At 37.8% G+C, this 21441-nt stretch overlaps 1 protein-coding gene across 3 annotated transcripts in view; it reads right to left on the reverse strand.

Moving 5' to 3' along the window:
- The window catches only part of NAV3 (neuron navigator 3), a 332922-nt gene that overhangs the window by 122040 nt on the left and 189441 nt on the right, over positions 1 to 21441 (reverse strand). For all 3 annotated transcript variants that reach the window (XM_036251933.1, XM_036251934.1, XM_036251932.1), the window contains exon 12: positions 16131 to 16250. In XM_036251933.1, coding sequence (XP_036107826.1) covers positions 16131 to 16250 — 120 coding nt within the window. The remainder of the gene's footprint in view (positions 1 to 16130; positions 16251 to 21441) is intronic.

Consider the following 21441-nt stretch of genomic DNA (forward strand, 5'->3'; position numbering starts at 1 on the left):
TGCTGACCCCGGATAAGAATCAAGCTAAACTTATCAGGATAATCATTTCACAAGGTATATGAATGTCTAGTCACTTTGTAATACACCTGAAACTAATATAATATTGTATGTCAACTGTAATTGAAAAATTTTAAATATTTAAAAAAATTTTTCAACTTCATTTAATTATTAGAAGTTCAGCTAACTTCATTGAGCTTTCATATTTTGGTTGCAGAATAAGGCTTTTTTTTTAACAACTTTCTGATTTCATGAAATTAGCATCAATGAGTAAACCAAAAACGCAAAACAAACAAACAAATAAAAAAACAAGATAAAACTTTTAAGAAATGTAGAAAGGTCTATTCATATATAAATACAGTTTTTTTCCAGAAATATGAATACAAAATATATATGATACACCAAATTTTAGAAGTCCATAGTTTCACTCTATACATTTTCTACACCCAGAGATTAGCTGTTTGTTGTGCTAGACTCAATCACACAGACTTTAAGCAGAATTTCTGAGAACGTTGCCATTGGATACCCTACCATCATACTATGCTATTTAAATTTCTGGTTTGAGTGTCTTGGTCAAAATATTTTTAAAAGATCACCAGATAGAGTGAAATCAACGCCTTGTAAATCTTAAACTTACACAATGCTATATATCAATTATATCTTAATTAAAAAACAACAAGAAGCAAATAGCAGTATTCTGAATGATGTGGTTTTCAAAGACAGTGACACATAGTACATTCTCTTCCATAACGCTTTCAACTGTTATTACATTAAATACTTGCCTCTTTTTCTATCCTGGTTTTTATAAAAATCTCTCCAGAAAATAAACTTAAATAAAGATTTATTGAGTACTAACAGTGTATCACACTCTGCGCTAGATGCTAAGAATATGAAGTCAAATAAGAAATGAAAAAAATAGTTTTAATACACTATGGAGAGCATTCTATAATACAAGGATGCCATGATGTAATGGAATTTCAGGACAACAGATATATATTTTGTGACAAGAATTGCATTCAAAACTGGGGTTATAGGAATAAATAGGACATAGTCCCTATCCCTGGGGACTATGGCTTCTGGGAAAGATAGACCTATAAAAAGAGTCTTCAAAATAATACATTAAATTTTAAGACTGAAGTTTACCTCATGCACAGAGAATGGACACTGAGCCTACTAAAGTTTTGAGGAAAGTTCACAGAGGTTACAACACCTAAAATGAGTAATAATTATGAAGGAAGATAGAATGGGTATTCCAGGTTGAGTATGGGGTTCCGGGTCTAAGCAAAGGCATAAAACATCAGATGTGGTGGAGAGGGGTGACAATAAATAGTTCAATATTTTCAAAGCATAAACTGTAAGGTCAGGGAAGGCAAAAGATGAGGTACAGCTGTGAATCAGAGGCCAGGATGCCCAGGTCTAGAACAGAAGAAGGGAGCAAGCAGAAAAAGAGTGCGTAGATAATTGTATAAGTTAAGAACATTAAGATATATGTAAGGACTTAGGCAATTAGATGCTTCTTTGGCCGTGGCCATTGGTTCAGAAATGTGCATACAGTAACCTGTCCAATCCCAGTGACTCTCAGGAAATTTGCAGAAGTTTGCTTCTCCCACACTGGACTTGAACCTTGAATTATACAGGACTGAGAATGCGTTTCAGTAATGGGAGAACTCTCAAGCCTACCCATGCAAAACACCACAGCCACACCAAGACCTAAAGAGAACCTGGTACTGTGCCATTCTACACCCGAATTCAGAGTGTAGCAGAGTGAACTGCTCTGTCTCTCTGACTCCACCTTGTTCAACCTGCTTTGTTCCCGTGGCCTTTAAGCCTATAGCTTCTGCTAAATCTTGCATAGAGACATCCTGATCATTAGAGAAATTCTGCTCTCCATTTGAGCAGATAAGGAAAGTATGTATAAAAATAATGACTGTTTATAAAAGATTTGCAGGAACCTCATTACTGGACTCAGGTCAACTAACACAATCTTCCTCGGACCCCTGCTGGCGCCCAGATGTCTTCAGCTGCCAATCACCTCTTGCCCCTCCATGTCCCCTTCATTTGACATAAAAGGAACTTGAACTCTGTACTTCCATGAGATGGATTTGAGGACCAGATCTCTCATCTTTTTGGTCAGTGCTTTCTCAATCAATAAACCTTTCCTTACTCCAAACTCACGTTTTAAGTTTTGTCCTTTTGAAGCATAAGGCACATAGACTTTGATCCTGTAACCATGGCTACCTATGGACTTCTCATGAATGCTTTTTTTTCTAAAGCCAGTTTAAATATGATTTTCTATCATTTACAATCAACAGAGGCCTAATAGTCTAACTAGTTCATTCATTTTTGTAGGAATAAAAATGAGGCTAAGAGAACTTTCCAGAGTGACCCAAACAGCCATGGCATAGCTGGAATCAGAAGCTAGGAATCCAAACTCCAAAACTCATTTTAATAACCAATTATGCTAAATTCTATCTCACAATACTACACTTTTTTTCTCAAATGTATACTGCTTATAGCAATTTGAAGACCTACATTCAGTAAGCACATGGCAGATATACAGGGAAAATAGACAGCAAATGATGGTCCTGATTAGATGGACTCACACCTGGTTGCCATGGTTACAGAATCTAAATGGGGGGAGAGTTGGTAATCTCCATGTTTATTCTGCAAACTTCATTTAATTACTCTGTTGTTGGTCCACTGCTGTACCCTGTATCCCATACAGATTCTATTTCTTTTTGTTTCTCCAAAGAATAATCTCCATTTTGCTAAAATAGAAAAGGGGCAGATGCCCGGCTATTGATGGGCTGGGTTGGGGACTCTCAGGGTCTGACTGCTTCTTAAAAATCTTTTCCTTAAAAGTCCAATTCCTTATCCAGCCGGTGTGGCTCAGTGGTTGAGCGTCGACCCATGCACCAAGAGTTCACCAGTTCAATTCCCCGTCAGGGCACATGCTCAGGATTTGGGACTGATCCCCAGTTGGGAGTGTGCAGGAGGCGGCCAATCGATGTTCTCTCTCACGTTATTTCTCTCTCTCCCTCTCTCTCCTTCCCTCCCACTCTAGCTAAAGATAAATGGAAAAATATCCTCATGTAAGGATTACACACACACACACACACACACACACACACACACATTTCTGCTATAATATCAACTACACCAACATATCCTAAAAATGTAGTAGTTACTTGGAATATGAACAGCATTTCTATTGGTTTTTACTATGATCAACCAGAAAGTGAGGAAACAATCAAATTACTTAGTCATAACTGAAGCTGAAAAGGATCTAAAAAAATATTATTGATGTCATTTTAAAAATCCACTTATTTGTTTTACTGCACAGGAGTTTAAATCCAGCTCTGACATGTACTAATAGTGTGACCTGGAGAAAGTGATGGAAGCTCTGTGTGTTTGCAAAAAGGTGATAATTAAGATTAAGTTCGTTAATACATGTAAAATACCTAGAAATCATTTCATTGGTTTCTCATTTTATGTATATAGTTTCTTCTTGCTTCTTTGGGTTTAATTTATCATTCTTCTCCTAACTTCTTGAACTGAAGAATTACTAACTTATTGGAAACATTACTGATTGTTTTTTCAGCCTTATTTATTTATTTGCTTCTGTTTTATAAATATGTTTTATAAATATGTTTTTAAGGCTATACATTTTCCTCTAAGCATGAGTTATAGCCACATTCCATAAATTTTAATATGTACTGTTCTTATCATTCAGTTCAAAATATTTTATATTTTCCATTGTGATTTTTTCTTACCCCAGTATTATTTGGAAGTGTATTTCCTAATTTCTAAACAGAGTCACTGTCTATCTTTTTGGTTAATGATTTCTAGCTTACTTCCCCTGTGGTCAAAGAACATTCTTTATAGGATTTCAGTTCTTTGAAATTCGTTGGGATTTACTTCATGACCCACTATCTAGCCTCTTTGTAAATATCCAAATGTGTACTTGAAAAGAATGTGAATTCTGCTGTTCTTGATTCTGGTGTTCTACGTATGTCCATTGGGACAGGTTTCTGATTGTGGTTTAAATCTTCTATGTCTTTACTGATTGCTTTTTGTCTTCTTGTTCAACTAGTGATGGAAACAAGTATCTTATGTTCCAGGATGGAATAAATAAGCCTGGCACTAATGAGGGAATTATTATTATAATTATTTTTATTTTTATGTAGTAAATATCTGGACTGCCAAGTGGACATGGCTTGTACTGACTGTCTAGGATCACAGTAGAATCCACTGTTAAAAAAACAAATGATAGGGTTTTTAATCTGTGAGAAGTCAGGCACCTCTAGATATTAAGTTTGAAGAAGAAGCACAGTTTAATCAATAGTTTTACTATCTATTTGTCATCAGGAAAACCTGGGCGACAAAATATTTTCAAATTACAACAAACTCATGAATCCTAACAGTTTATAAAACCCTAAATATATACTTAAAATTAAAAAAACCTAAAATGAAAAATAAATTATAAATTAATCTTAAGGAATGAGATTTACATGAAAATTTTAAATTCCAAGTGTACGTATGTACACACACACACACACAAACATGCACTTGAATACATGTGAGGAGCCCTCTTTTAGTAAGTTCAGTATCTGGGGTGTTAGATATACAACCAGATCAGGAAGATTCTGCTAATGACTTTGCCAATAAAGTCAGATATTTGACGAATTTCTTAAATTTAATGATTGATTAAACCACCTCCTTATATGTAATTTATTTCATATGGTAGAATAGCATACAATCATTAAAATTAATATTTTAAACTAGTATTTCATACTATGTGATAGTGTTCACTAAGAAGAAAGCAGGATAATATATTGTACAGATGGTATAACCCAAAATGTGTGAACAGAGTTGGGTAAGCAAGCCTGGGAGGAAAACATCAAAGCAATATTCTTCGCTGTTTTGAAGACTGGAGTTCTAGGGATTATTTTTAGATTCTTCTTTACACTTTGTTTAGTCTGTGCATTTTCTTCAATAATCACAGAAAAGCTTTATAATAACCACATAACTATTTAATTCAAAAAATAAGCACTCATTTGTAATGAATACACTTTCATCTGCAACTTATGTGAAAAAAAAATATGGTCAGTCTGTTGCTGCTTTAAAAAAAAAATCCAGTTTCTATAAATAATTTTAACCATTTCAAATACAAATTAAGTCAAGCAATAAAAAAATGAATATCAATGAACTGCATATGACTCTAATAAACGTCCATGCCACCCACTCTATGTGCGGGGGGGAGTGGAGGTGTAGCATGTCAGCTGCCAGCTGGAAGCCCTCATTTAATTATCCCGAGTTGAATGTCTCACCCCATTAGTTAGCCTATTAAAAAAAGAATTCACCCTTAGTTCTTTCAGGGAAATAACAAGTGTTTCGTGTACAGATGTAACTTCTGAAATCAAAACCATTAAATCTCTCCTGTTTTATTGCTCTTTGTGCCAAAAAAAAAAAAAAGAAGAAGAAGAATGTAATAAAAAACGCCCAAATTGTTTTTCCCTTCATATAAGTACTATTTTAGTATTTTTCTGTATATAAGCTGAACGTATTTCTTTCCTTTCCCCTTTTCTATAATTTTCTTGCGCCTGTTAGAAATAGATATTTCAACGAACAGATTTACAGACTATGTTAGATTTATATATATAAAACAACAAAATACTGCTAAATTGCTTTACTGGTATCAACAACTTAACCAGTCTTTCAGAAGCTCTAATGCATGTGAAAATATTGTTCTGTCAATTGTGTTTTTAGGTGTATTGACAACCTGCAGAGCTAAACTATGATTACATACTGAAACAACATAATTATAAACATTTATTAAGTTGAGAAAGAAAAGATCTATTCATATTTCACTGGTATGTTTGGACCAAAATGGAAAAATGAAATAATTTTTAAAATCAGATAATGTCATCTAGCATTATAAAAACTTTATCTAAATTAATAGTTTTGGGAATAACAGTAAGAGCACAAGAACTGAATTCAAATCCTGCCATTTATGAACAATGTCCGTAGGCAAGTTACTTGATCTAATAACTCTGTCTCACAAAATGTAAGTAATAAAATGCACTTCATAGGGTTGATTTAAAGATAAAACAAAATCATGTGTTTAAATACTTCGACATGCTGGCTACACATCCTAGGTCTTCAACAGTGACAGTAACTATAGCTCTTTCTATTATACCAACCTTGACTCCTCTTCATCATCACCATTTTCATTAGATTCATTAGTAAATTGTTTTGGAAGGAAATAAGGTAAAAATATTGTATAAATAAATATACCAAAGACCATCTCCTCGACTGGGAGATTAATTCTAAAATGGTAAAGTTTAGCTCTGGTCAAGTTTAATGTCAAGCACAGTCTTAAAGGACTAGATTCTTCAGACTAAGGAGCTAGGTCCAAGGAGCTAGACCTTAGAGCCACCTGTATATAGTTTTGAAAGATATTAAAAGGTATCCCAACCTAAAATATCCACAATTTGTGCTACTTGAACTATCCAAGTATCTTTTGAGTCTCAATTTCTTTTAGGCTTTAATAATCCCTATTCTAATATCCTTCTAATTAAGACTTCTGAGAACAGGGTCCAGGGGATTGAGATAGTGCCTGGCAGAGAGTAGTTTCTCAATTTTACAGTGTGAATTAATTCTATGAGGAGTATCACTTAAAAAATATTAGAAGTTAATTAGATTATTTATAATGAGGTCAGTTAATTCTGAGAACTGGGCCAAAGTTCAGCATCGGTGCACAAGCCTGTGTTGGTGAAGGGGAGAGAGCAAAAGAAAAAATAGTTTCTACTTCCCCAGTGTTTTGCTCTGGTGTCTCTCTATTTAAAGCAAAGACATGAGAGAGAAAAAATGCAGGCCATCTAATTATTAAATGAAATAATTATATTTACTTTATCTATTTCCATCTCAGCCTATTCATCTTTTCTGTGTTTGCTTTCAATTACTATGGAAAGCCAGTAAGCTAATGAAGGAAATACTTAAGATGTGGGAATATACTGATTCCGTGAGTATGCTGGAACAAATCAGCCAAGAATAGAATGAATTATTAGAGTGTACACCGACTAAGTGACAAGCATCATGAAGCTGAGCCCTGGAGATAGTTGCTTGGTGGTTTAGGAAAATCTCTTTTGTCTGCGTTTCTTCTACTTAGTGAAGTCTTGGAAATATCAAAGGCCTCCCTCGCTTGGCATTGACTCCCACCTCATTTTACAAGAATTTGTCATCACTCCCTTTCTGGATTCAGTGAAATTTTCTACACATTGATAACAACTGTAGATTTAAGGTGAAGGGTCCAAAATATACCACTGCGAAGAGTTGGGCCTTCTTTTGTTTTTATTTTCTGAACTCAAATATCTGCCTAGAAACAGAGCATACCACAAAAATTCTCCTTGAGAATTTTACAGCCAGAGAAGACTGCCTCCTATCACCAGAGACAAGGAGTAGGGATAAGAAATCACCTAAACAGACATTGTCACAAAACTATCATATCTTCCATCTCTCCTTCAAAGAGCCCATCTACCTTTCCAAAAAGTAATTTGTTTTCCTATAAGTGACCCTGACCCACTTCCCTTCCCTATTAAGATGAGCCCCAAATTCTAACCACCTGCTTGAATCACATTTTATGTGAGAAACCACACACATAGATGAACAAAAAAAAGCTCTCTTTTCTCTTGATAATCTGCACACCCCCAAACACTAAACCTAAGAGGGTAGAGGAAAATTTTCTCTCCCCAATCCCATCCAAGAATTCAGTATGAGTAGATGTTTGGACATAGGTTTCCCCTGACATATTAAGAATTGTAATGACTAATAACCCGAGAGGCATGTCAAATCACAACAATGCCTTAGGCCTTCTGCAAATTCCTTCCTCAACTGTGATTTCAGATCTGGATTGTAGTATCAAAAATCAAACCAATTTGTCAGTTACTACAATACAAAAATGATCATTTCTATGCTGTATTATATATTTATATTTTCAAAAAGTCATAATTAAACATGCAAAAAAACAATTGAAACATGAGTAGTAAAAATTATTAGCTTATAATTGAAATCAACTATTCACTAAATTTAGAAATATAATTTAGATAACAGTATAACAGACAATCCAGAATAGACATAAAAAAATATCTTTGTTACTGCATTTTGTATAATTCTGTCCATATTTAATACATAATTTGGTATCCGGAGCTTTGTCGTCCTCTCCTCTAAGACTCATTCATTCAGTCATCATTATGACCACCGGGATACATCACCTACATAACTAAGTTCTGACTTCTATGACCACTCTATTTTAGTAATTCAGGCTGTTGTTTACACCTTGCTTAATCATCCAGGAGACTTCTAACTTTTAAATGCTAAATTTCATATTGCTCTTTTTATTTTTTGGCATGAACCTTCTTCACTTACCTACACATGTCCATGGAATTCGGCATTGTTGCCTATTGCCTCTTCTCTCCATCTCAAAGCTATCAGTGAACCCTGTGTATTCCTCATCTTCGTGTTAGAGCTGATTTGTCTCTTCAATGGCTACTTTTATATTTATTAACTTTTTAAATGTCAAGGGTTCTTTCCCAGGGCTTGTTTTCTCCTACATCATAGATACAGATGTGCGTAGCCTGTACGGTGTTGACTCATAGAGTGGTTTAAACAAAATTAATTCCTTACTGCCATAACAGGACACAGGCAGGCCTGAGGCTCCACCAAGGAATGCTGTGGCCGGGGAATGGATCTTAGATTTGTCCTGTCTTGCACTAAACACTTGGAAATGTTTTGCACCTGGTGGGCCAGCTTCTCATAACTGGTATGTTCTCATTGCATGCAGCAGGTTACCAGCACCAGCACCTCTGTGGGGAACTTTCTGGGACCTAGGAAATGTATATGACCATATGTGAGAACGCTCATTATCTCTTACTATATACAGGCTTCTCTGTGATTTTGTAGATCATTTGCCATGGAAGAAATGTGTATGTTTAATTATCTATTGAGCGCATAGTTCTGTTAAGACAGCTAACAATGTTTTAAAATTAGGAGATTTCTCACAAAAGCCTAGACTCTTGACTTCACTTGAAAAATCTAATGGTTTGGCCACTCTGAGCCCTCCTTTCCACGCTGACACTTCTACAGGGAGCACCTGTGGACCACAGGGTGCCTCCCCCTCTGGAGTGGTCCTGTTTACTATCTCTCTTCTGCTTCATTCATTGTATGTGATCTTCCCGATTCCTGTATGATTTGAGCTTCTAAAGCATTTATATACTCACTACTTTAATCTAGTACTTATACAGTGACAGAACTTATATCTCCAGTAATAAAACCACCTGAGCATTACACAGTGATATGGACCAACTTTTGTCCCGCTTCCAAAATCCATGTGTTGAAGCCCTCACCTCCAATTTGAGATAGAGCTTTTACTGTGGCAATTAGGTTAGATGGGGTCACAAGGGTGGGGCCCTATTCCAATACCACTGGTGTCCTTATAAGAAGAGAAACAGACAGGAGCTATTTCTCTCTGTCACCCTGAGAGAGGACAGAAGAAAAGCCACATGAGAACACAGGGAGAAGGTGGCTGTCTACCAGCCATGAAGAGAGCCCTCACCAGAAAATAATTTTCCCAACATTGTAATCATGGATTGGTAGCCTCCAGAACTGTGACAAAGTGAATATCTGTCATGTAAGCCACCTAGCCTGTGGTCTTTTGTGATGACAGTCCTAGCAGTGTAACACATCGACCAAACCCAGTTTCCTCTAGAAACGGTGCGTCCATGTCCACTCTTCAGTCAGGTGCTCATCTTCTGTCACCTGGACTTTTACGGTCACTTCCTAATTAGTCTACCTGTCTTGGCATCATCCCTCTTCAATGTTTGCTCTGGAAGAGTTCCATTTTAAAGTACAATGGTTATACCATGTGCTCTTGCTTTGAAATTTAAAAATACTAATTAAAATTAGTAAAAGAATCACCTACAGGTCCGCACACTGTAGAATGGCCCTGCAGATCCTTTGTTTCTTGTAATCCCTGCCCATATTCCCAGGGCACTAGCAAAATTACATTAGCTTTAATCTTGGCACCTTACTGGGCCTCCATGCCCATTTTTAGTAAGAATCCTGCTAGGTCAGTTCAGAGAGAATCCCCACCCTTGATATCTGATCACCTTCAATATCTGCTCAAATTTTTCATCCCTGACCCTCAGATGTTGATCATGCCTGGCCTACCTTCAGCAAGACTCCTGTAGAGTGGGTTCAGCAAGAACCCCTCCCCCCCCCCGATGTAGCCTCTTAATAATTTTCCATCCACTGACTCCCACATACTGCTTGTTGGCTATAAATCCCCACTGTTCCTTATCATATTCAAAATTAAGCCCAGTTCTACACTGCAGTCTCTTTTCCCCTATTGCAAAAGTTCCTTATAAAATCTGTTTTTATGGCTTTAACTACTGCCCACCTATTGTTTTCTTTATCACCTCCTTAAACCAAACTCTTCAACACTTCTCTGCTTTTCCTTTCGCATTCCTTCTGATTTCGTCCAGGCTACCTGTCAAAAAGTCTTACACGTTCTTTACGGGCGCACTTAATGCATACTGCTGGTTGAAGTCTTCAGGGTAGAAATTATTATTTATTTCCCTTTGGTGCTTCCAAGGTACTCTGTATATACATCTATTATTACTTGGTCAATTTTATTATCACTTTATTTTTTTGTTTACATTATTCTCTCTGACCATTAAACTCTGGGCCTTTTATCCTTATTATTTATTTTACTTTTATTCAAGGTGTTATTATACTGTCGGGCACTTAGGTAGTTATATATTTATTGCCCTGGCAGGGTAGCTCAGTTGTTTGGAGCATCATCCTGATACACCAAGGTTGTGAGTTCAGTCCCTTGGCAGGGCACATACAAGAATCAACCAATGAATGCATAAAGAAGTGGCACAACACATTGATGTTTCCTTCTTTCTCTTTCTCTCTCTCTCTCTTGCCCTCCCTTCCTCTCCCTCTAAAATTAATACATAAAAAGTTATATGTTTATTAATCAAATATTTGTTAATGTTAGCATAGAAGTCAGTGTAAGGATGATAATAGGAACAAATAAAAGACAAAACAACAAACATCCCCTCCTATGCCCCAAAATTATTCTTTAAATATAGCACAGCCCAATTTTAAGTGTGAGTTACAATTAACCTCATTATAACCGGAGGCAAATGGATAAAGCCCATGCATTTTAGGTGCTATGAATTTATTTGTGAAGTTCCCAGAGAGCCCCTGACACGTCTATAAGGAATAGTTCTGTTCTGTAATCTTCTCATAGCTTAATAAGAAAATGTGGTTGCTGTTGGACTGATATGGAAAGTATGTCTTTGATTTTAAAAAATACTTAAAATGCACTCCAGTTGGCTGTTGAAAACCCTTCTACTTTCTCTGAGGTCATTTTAACCTGCTGGGAAGAAGAAATCAGTTGTTCTCTGTTGCCCATCACACTTGAACCAGATGTGGTCAAAGGGGAACCTACAACCTTCCCTATAGCAATACGAATAACCAGGCCCCTTGCTAGCCAGCCAGTGGGGTACTTCGCCATTATGTGAGTGCGTTTTCACTGATGCAGATTTTTGCATCTAATAAGAATTTTGAAAAATTAATAAAACACTGTTGTTGTTTTAAGTGTTCTTATCAGTGAACTATCACAAGCTTTATCACTTGCCAATTTACTAAAATGAACAAATTACTAATATGTTGCATATTATTATTTTATTTATTATTATTTTTAATCCTCACCCAAGGATATTTTTCTATTTATCTTCAGATAGAGTCGGAGGGAGGGAGAGAGAGAGAAACATCAACGTGAGAGAGACACATCGACTAGGTGCCTCCTGCACGACCTGAGGAGGGCCAGGGACGAACTGCAACCAATTCCGGCCTTTGGCCAGAATCAATCCTGAGACTCATTGGTCCGAAGGCTGATGCTCTAACCGCTGAGCCAAACAGGCCAGGGCTCTCATGTTATTTAAAAGACCTTCACTAAGGTAACTAGAAGTGGAGTATAGGAGGTAAAGGCCCAAGTTCTTGTGCTATTATTCTACTCCCAGGTGAGGGAATTAGGCAAAATTAGCATTTCTTAAAATATCAGGAACAAATTAAATATCACTGTAGAGAAAAAAGCAGGGGGGGTCTGTGATGGAAAATCTTAAGGAGCACTGAATTAAATAAAGTTAAGGAGGTTTCATTTTGAACTACAGGACTTCTCAGTATCTTTTTTGAGTAAAATTGACAGAGAGATATTCCCTTGTAGCCATCCTTGCCTATGCTATTTGAAATGAATATCAGAACGTTAAGAAAATTCTATGACACTACATCCTATATAAGGAGGTATTTTATTTTATTTTATCCTCACCTGAGGACATTTTTCCATTTTTTGTTCAGATAGAGTGAGAGGGAGAGAGAGGGAGAGAGAAACATCGATGTGAAAGGGACACATCGAGTGGCTGCCACCCACACGACCAACCAGGGCTGGGGACAAACTGCAACCGAGGTACGTGCCCTTAGCGGGAACCGAATCTGGGTCTATCTGGACCACAGGCCGACGCTCTAACTGCTGAGCCAAACCGGCCAGGGCTATAAGGAGGTATTTTAAATTAACAAAAGGACTTATACAACTATGATATTTAAGACTATGCATTTAAAAAAATATACACCCCAGCCTGGCCGGTATGGCTCAGTGGCTGAGCATCGACCCATGCACCCGGGTTCAATTCCAGGGCACATGCCCAGGTTGTGGGCCTGATCCCCAGTGGGGGGCATGCAGGAGGCAGCCAATCGATGTTCTCTCTCATCGATGTTTCTGTCTCTCTCCTTCTCCCTTCCTCTCTCTCCAAAATCAATAAAGAAAAAAATTTTTTTAAATATGCCCCCTGAATTACATCCTGATTACAGGATTGTAAAAGAGCTTCAGACTTATCTATAATAAAGGAGAAAGTTCTAGCTCTGCTAATAGTAGGAGTTTTCACTATAACCTCTTTGCTGTTTAACATACACAAGTGACTAACGTATGCTTCTGTATCTCTTAAATTACATAATTCTTTCAAAACACATATAATTATCAAAAACTGAATCTATCTCAGACAATTATTTCAGGTGAAATGCATCATTAGTTGATCTATTTTAAAGATTAGTGTTATTTTGATATTCTCTTTCCTTTGGCTGAACACAGCTAATAGAGTAAATGACAAATTTTAAAATGTCTTTTTTATGTCAAGTGTTTATGTTTTCCTAGGCCTGGCATCTCTCTGTTGATTTTAAGACAATGCTCTGAGAACTGCAGAGCACTGAAGAGTCACCTGGAGGGTTAGCAAAGCTGACTGCGGGCCCCACCCACAGTTTTGGAGTCAGTAGGCCTTGGATGGAGCAGATGGTTTGCATTCCTCACAAGTTGCTAAGTAATGCTGATGCTGCAGGTCTGAATAGCACACTTGACGAACCCCTGCTCTCATAGACTTCAATTTATTAGCAATACCTGCATCTTTCTGTCACCTGAGGTTCCCTAGTCAGGCCCCAGTCTGGAGCCTTAAAGCCGCAAAGAGAGCCGATTATCCCAACTGTCTTCAAAATAAGTCGCCTTTGTATTGATTCCTAGGTTCTGCCACAATAATCTCATTTCCCAAAACCAACAAATGTTCCCCCTCCTTTCATGTTTTCCACTGTCAGCTAACAATGTGTACTTCCCCGCTAATCACGGCTTCTTATTTTCCCACACAAGGCCTTCCCTCTCTTACACAACATTTTTGGGGGGTCACGGCTCTTTCCCGGCATCCTTTGCCTCTCTGTCAAAGTGGAGGGTGTGGCTGGCCAGTAGGAATGCGTAGCCTGTACTCACTCCCGCGTTCATTTACTCCACAAATATTTGTTAAAGGCTTGACATATAAAATGACAAAAATTGTGCATTCACGGGCTCACACTGTCACAGGGAGACATAGAATAAGCAGGGAAATAAGTATGCTATATTCAAGAAGAGATGTGTACACTGAAGAAAATGACGTAAGATAATGGCCGGGAAAGTGACTGGAAATGAAATGCACCTGAACTGCTCTGAAAACACTTCTCTGAGAAGGCAACACTGAGCTGCAACCAACATGTTGTGATGGAGGCAATGATGCAAGGAACGTAGCGGAGGGCACTCCAGGCAGAGAAAACATCAGTCCAAACGCAGAGGGAAGTCCAGGGTGGTTGACATAAGAGAAGGGGTCAAGGAGCGAAATGGCTGAAGAGGATTTCAGGGTGAGGGGTGGGAGTGGGGATGGGAAAAGGTTTCATAAGCCACTTATAACCATGCTTCTCTCTCTCTCTCTCTCTCTCTCTCTCACACACACACACACACACACACACACACACACAGACTGGAAGACTGGGATGAGAGTCAACACTGTTTCTTTGGCAACAGGAGTGAAATGATCAGCAGCATTTGATAGAGGAGAAACGGAAGATTAGTAGCAGAATCCACTGTCTAGCCTTCAGAGTTGGCTATACTAAAATGCATAAAGAATCACACATAGCTCTTCTTTGTGATGCATTTCTTTGTGATGACGGACTCAATAAACAGCACTGGACAAAAAAGACCCCTGCACCTCAGTGGCAGAGAGGGCTCCCGTGGTCTCTTCTGCAAATGAACTCTGCAGCCTTGAGTCTACTTCCCGCCACCCAGGCCCACAAGGGGTCGCTGCCAGGCCCCCCCCCCCCACACACAAGGCCATCCCCTCCAGGGGCTCACTCATGGCCACCAATGACCACTACCCATGCCCCTGGGTTTCAGTTCCAGTGACAGCCCCTATGGAAGTGCCGAGTGCCCTGGGGGGAGCCATCCCCCGCCAACCTGGTCTCCCCAAGGCTGGCCCAGGTCACTGGTGGGCGAGCTTCTTTTTCAGGGAGTCCGCTCTCCCATTCACGGCCACGGTGGTGGAGTCCCCAGAGCGCTCAGGATTTTCCCAGGCCTCCAGCACTATGTCACCTGTGACCTGGCTCGAGAAGCCACAAGGAAGCAGCCTGGTGGCCAGCCCGCAAAGCCACCACCGGGCCCCATCCTGAGTGGCCGCCACCAGCCACCAGACTTCCAGAGGCACTAGGATTTTTGAGCCCCCCACACTGCCCTCTTCCGGTACCTCCTTCCCTCTCCTCGCCCCACCCCACAGACTAGGCAGGTTGAGGATAGTAGAAGCAGTGGGTTCTTTTATATCAAAGCAGCAACACCAAGAAGGCTGTTGAGACGGCCCTGCTCTTTACTGCCCCCGCCACACGCCAGCCTTCCTGACACCCCGTAACCGTAACCGTGTGCCTGATTCCAAGTGAAGAAGAAACGCAAGCACAGTTCTTATTTCAGAATATGGTTACATTAAATCTTAACCTTTGTCCCCTTCATACACGCTAAATCACGGGGCCACTCTAAGTGCTGATACATAGTAGTGCTGGCAATGGATACTCCCTTCCTTCTCAACAAGGTCACAATTGTGGGTGAAGAAGGGGCAAAATTAGGTCAGAAGCACATCTTACAACATTACTTTACACAGACAATATTCTCAAAGAGCAGTGACTGGTAAAATTGACAAAACAATCTCTAGAAAAAATAATAACTAGTATATCAAACACACACACACACACACACACACGCACCTACCTTTAAGCATTTTGAAACAATTATGAAATAGAAATTAGCCTAAAGCAAGAGTTGTATGCTTTCAACAAAGCCCTCAAGGAAAGCATCAAGCTTACTGAACTTAATCATTTGAATTATGTTTCAATCTTTACATCATCAGCCTCCAGGTACATCTGAGGGTATCAAAATTGAAAGAAATTTATCAGCCAGGGTTCTTTTTAAGTAAAGAATATGAGTCTATGTTTACAATTTTGCTTTAGATATATTACACCTTGCCACCATGGAACCTGAAACTTGTTAAATATTCTCACCAGTAATGCATTTTTTTTCAGTATACAGAGCAAAACCACTTTAGGTTTTCTAAATGTTCCAGTATAATCATTATATTAAAATAAAAGTCCTTTGGTTTATACTGTAAAACTCCTAGTATCTCATTTATGAAATTGCTTTATACACTTGTCATTATCATACAGGCTGTCGGCATTACCTGTCTGCGTCGACTGTCACATCGTGAACACCCCTCTGAATGGCATCCCTGGAAGTCACCGTGTCTGGTATTCGGTTCAGACTTCTAGTATACAGGTTGAGTCCTCCGTCTGTCATGTACCTAAAAATAAATGTGTGATTAATCAATAGAAAATTAAATGACCTCATCTGTATAATCGCACTTAATAAACAGTGTTCCTATTTTTTTTATAATTATGCAAATATCCTCTATTATAGTTTTTCCTACATAAACATTATACTTACCGGAAAGAATCAGAATATCATTTCTGGTGTACTAGGAAATCAGTGCTCCTTACTGCAAGTAACTAGCCAATTATTAAAACCTTCTGTTTCCCCCTTTTTGTTGTCAATATTTTAAACAGGCTTGTAAATGATTTAACTCTTAGCAAAATAAAAGATCATCTCACTTTTGGAACACTGATGGACAATACTAAACTTAAAATTAATGTATTCAATAAGTAGAATATGTTACAATTGGCCACCATCATACAATAATAACCAAGACATATTAAATGTTTAATAAGTTGCCAGGATCTTTTCAAATAATTTGCATGTAATAACATCATCATCCCCATCTCAGAGATAAAACCATAAGTAGGCATGAAAGGTTAAGGACTGACACAAGGTCATTCAGCCAGTGACGCAGAATTGAGAAATGAATCTAGAAGGTTTGCTCCAGAAGCCATGGCCTTAGCCACCACGCATTGCTATCTGAGCTGCAGGATCACACTGTCTGCCCCTTTTCCTGTCTCTGAGACCTGCTTCCCTGCTATGAGAAGACCACCACCGTTACGCAGGGCTGGTACAGTCTCAGTCATGTTACTATTAGGTAATCTTGCCTGCTTGACCAAGGAGAATTAGAACAGGGTGCTTAATCTCATATGCCTTGCTAGGCAAATTGAATTCTTTTTCTTGAGAACTGGGATACAGACACAGTCTATGTGGATAGAGTAGATGGTCATGAAAACCCAGGAGCTGTAGGTATTTATCTTCATTAGATGCAAAGAGCCATAGAGAAAGCTGAACAGCAAAGTAAAAACAATGACACAGGTACACAAAAAGAAGAAGAGACACTTGGTCACTTGGTGTCAGCTTCAGAACTTGCCCTTGGGTTCTAGGAGATATCCCTGCCTCTTTGGAGTCATCGCCCATGGAGAGAGAGAAAGGGAGAGGGAGAGAGAGATAGAAACATCAATGAGTGAGAACATCGATTAGCCACCTCCTGCAGGCCCCCCACTAGGGACCCACAACCTGGGGATGTGCCCTGACTAGGAATCAAACCAGCAACTTCTTGGTACATGGGTCAATGCTCAACCACTGAGCCACACTAGCCGGGCTAGTTATCAACATTCTTAATCCTAAACTTAACCTCTGGAGGAAGTTGTAACAATGCTTACATGTTTTGTTTTACAACTTATTGGTCTGTCTTACTAATCTGTGTATCTCCAAAAGTGTTTAGCAAAGTGTTTTGTATATAATCTAGGATCAACAAATATATTAAATGTTTATTTGGTAGAATTTAAAAGGCTTCCATTTTGTAGGAAGAAACCATCATAGCTGATATCTGCAACTTTACCCATAATAATGATTCATGTAAAAAGAAATAAGATGAAAGATCATTTCTATTAGAAACACAACCATTCAATTAGTCAATACTGAAAGAAAAGTTAAGTTTTATAGACAATAATTTTTCAAAAACTAATTTTCAAAATTAAAAAAAAACACATTTAAAACATCCATGAATTTTAAAAAATAAATTTTTCATGAAGCATTTCAAAGGACATTTGTTTTTCTTTGGCTTCAATTACCTTCAATTTGCCAGGTAATATCAAATAGGTTTATAAAAGGTATTAATTGGACCAAAAAAGTCGGTGTATAATTCCTCTGTTGCAGACACTCTCTCATTGTTGGTAGGATATTTTCATAATAGAACCATGAGTTTGTCACGTGAAAAATTAAAGCAGGCATCACATGAGTAAACATATTCCTAATTTAAATTGTTTCTTAGTATTCCTTCCTTTCACTCTTTCAAGAGGCTTTAAAAATCTGAAAGAACATACATTTCATAGTTCCTCTAGAAAAATTATGATACAATCTGGAAGCTATAAATGTAAGGGAATCATTTTGAAAGAATAATGAAAAATTTAAAAAGGGATTTCCTAATAATGTTCTATCTAAACTTCAAAACCATCAGCCAAGACGAGTTTAAGAAGTAACAGTTACCAGGAAGACTAGTACAAACAAAAAGTTTCAAAGGAAACTTGTGAAGGTTAAAGACAAACATAAATTCTCTCAAACTAGGAAAGTCTGAGGATAATTTTAGCCATGTTCAAGTTCTATGAGCTATAAAATGATTCACATTAAAAACCCTAATAGTCTTACAAAGCATTCTAAATCCCCCTCCCTTCCACTGTGGCCTCTCCTGTGTAGACAAGCCTTCCATTCGGCATATTTCCTGTAGATGTCTGTTTTCCAAATTAATATCTCCAGGCCTATGGCTCTACCCTGTCCTAGAACAAAATATTGAACTGCTTCCTATGCATAGATATGTGGATTTCCTATAAGCCTATCAAATATAGCATAAAGTGACCATATATTCACCACTAAAGCTGATGCTCCTTTTGTACATGCTAATATAGTTACAGCAAACACACCATCAACCCAATCAACAATCTAGAGATAGACTCTTTTTTCTTGTCACTCACCATCCCCAAATACTATAAGATGGTGTCAGTTCAAATCTGTGAAACTGCATCACTATGCTCTAATTTTGCCTGGAATTAATAAAATAAGGAAAAATTAAAAATGTCATTTTCCTATGTTGTTCAATTCCACTTTCTCAATCAACATAAAGATATATACCGCTACCACCATAGCTACTTTGTGCTTTTATAAGAAAGATCTACAGTGAAATATACTTATGCAAGTATATCAAGTCTAATAGTACATTTAAATACTAAAAATAATATTAACTTTCATGTGCTTGTTACCTGGCATCAGAAATAGCACATTTCCGGTTTCTTCAATGTCCATATAGGCCCCTCCCAAACATATCCCCAAATCTCCCTTCCAGAGATAGTTACTGTGCTGGATTTTGTGTTACGCATTCCTTCACTTTTCTTTATGGTTTTCCCACATGGGCCTGTATCCCTAAATATGTACATATAATTTTAAATAAATTGAATCATACTGTATGTATTCTTTTGTGACTACTTTTCTCCATTCAAAATGACATCTTTGCAAATCATCTCTCTTGCTGTACTATTCATTTTACTGACGTGGAGCTCTGTTTCACCAATGTACCACAGGTTATTAATCCATGTGACTACTAAGGGCATTTGACCTGTTTTCAGTTCTTTTTTTGCTGTTAGAAATGATGCTGCCATGAGCACTTGTGTACACACAGTTTCTTCTGTTCACAGGCAAGAGTTTATCTAAAGTCTACAGGTAGGAAGAGAATCACTGAGACAGACACACGGACACACCGGTATTCAATCTTGCTAATTACTGACAAATAGTTCTCAAAATAGTTTCAGAATAAACTTCTACTTGCCCATAAATAAAAATTCTCATTTTGGTTCTAATTTACAAGTTCCATCTAGATTACCAAGCATGTGGATCATACTTTTACTGTTATAGGTTATTTTTGTTTTGTCTCTGAAATATCTGTTTATGTCTCTCGCTTATTTTACTATTAGAGTGTATGTTTTATTTTGTTGGATATTTTTCCCATTCCCTCACTGATACTAATTTGTTATTAGTTATATATGTTACATATGAGATTTCATCTAGATACTTTTCTCTTGGTTATTTTATGTGAAATTAAGTTTTCTAAATAAAATAAATTTGATTTAAAATATTTCTAATTTTACACAGTAACTGCTTATGTTATATTTGTAGAGTGTTTAAAAATGTGGTTATTAGCTTTCTGAAATTTTTGGATTCTTTCCTCATCTCCCACTTCTATCCTGATGACACTTTTACCCTTAGTGTTACATCCTGTTCGGTTTGGAGCCCTGTCCTGAAAAGTGGCTGTAGCTGGACAGTTTAATAGACTCACAGGAACTAGACTGCTCCATTGCCTTCAGACATGACCTTGGGCCCCTATTCTCCTGGCTAGTCAAGTGGTCAAAAACCTGCCCTACTTCAGCTTAGATCTATAACTCTTCCCTGTGTTTTCTCCTCAGTCTCTTTGGGCTATTCCTGGGTTCTTCTGTTATCAGATGTCCCTTGCTACCCTCTGTTACTTCTTACAAACATGCTGAGACCATGTCAGTCCTTTGTTCTTGGATATTTGTTCCTAATTGCTTATACTTTGGGTTTGAGAGCATACCCTGTCATCATCTTTTCCTGTTTGTGTAAAGAATAATCATGATTGTTTGACTTTGCTATCTAGTTGCTTTGTCTGTTTTTGTAGGGATTTAGGAAGATTCACAGCCTATGCTCCCATCATAACTTCCTGGCACTCTATGTTTTCACATTCAATATACCACATTAGCCAGTATGCATTACAGTAAGCTATTTTTTAAAATCCTTGCCCACAGATGTGTTTTTTATTTTTTATTATTTTTATTTTAGAGAGAGAGGAAGGGGAAGAGAGAGAGAAACACTGATGTGAAAGACACTGATCTGTTGCCTCCCACATATACCCTAACCAACACCGAATCTGCAACCTCAGCATTTGCCCAGACCAGGAACTGAACCTGCAGCCTTCTGGTGTATGGGATGACACTCCAACCAACTGAGCCACCGGCCCTGGGCATAATTAGCTATTTTTTAAGGACATGAACACACAGGACAAACCAAAGTGTTTGGTTGTTTTTTGTTTTTGTTTTTGTTTTTTTAACCTCAAAGGAATTTCAGTTTAGCATCTTCCTTTTGATAAACACAGAAAATGTTAAGAATTGTCCTCTAGATCAAATGCACTATCTAAGAAAACTATACTAATAATAAATGATTGCTATAAAGCCCTATTATGTTTGTTTGTAAAATTCAACTCCTAGGAAAGAAATGTGTACAAGTAGACATGTGGACGATCTCACAGGGTCAGTATGATGCTTGAGTTCAGTCAGACTGGAGCCAGACTGCTTAGGTCCAAGTCCACCATTGCATGCTTCAAGTAATTTTGAATTCTCCGAATACAGATTAACTAATTACTTTAGTTCTACCTAAAGTCACTTAAACTTTAAAAGCATAGAACATTGTCTAACATGTAGTAAGTGCTTTACATGTGCTTGCTAGAAATACCAGCTATTTTCCACTAGAATTTCTACAGTCACTAAAAATAACTC

The sequence above is a fragment of the Molossus molossus genome, unplaced genomic scaffold, assembly GCF_014108415.1.
Source record: "Molossus molossus isolate mMolMol1 unplaced genomic scaffold, mMolMol1.p scaffold_m16_p_10, whole genome shotgun sequence".
Taxonomy (NCBI): Eukaryota; Metazoa; Chordata; class Mammalia; order Chiroptera; family Molossidae; genus Molossus; species Molossus molossus.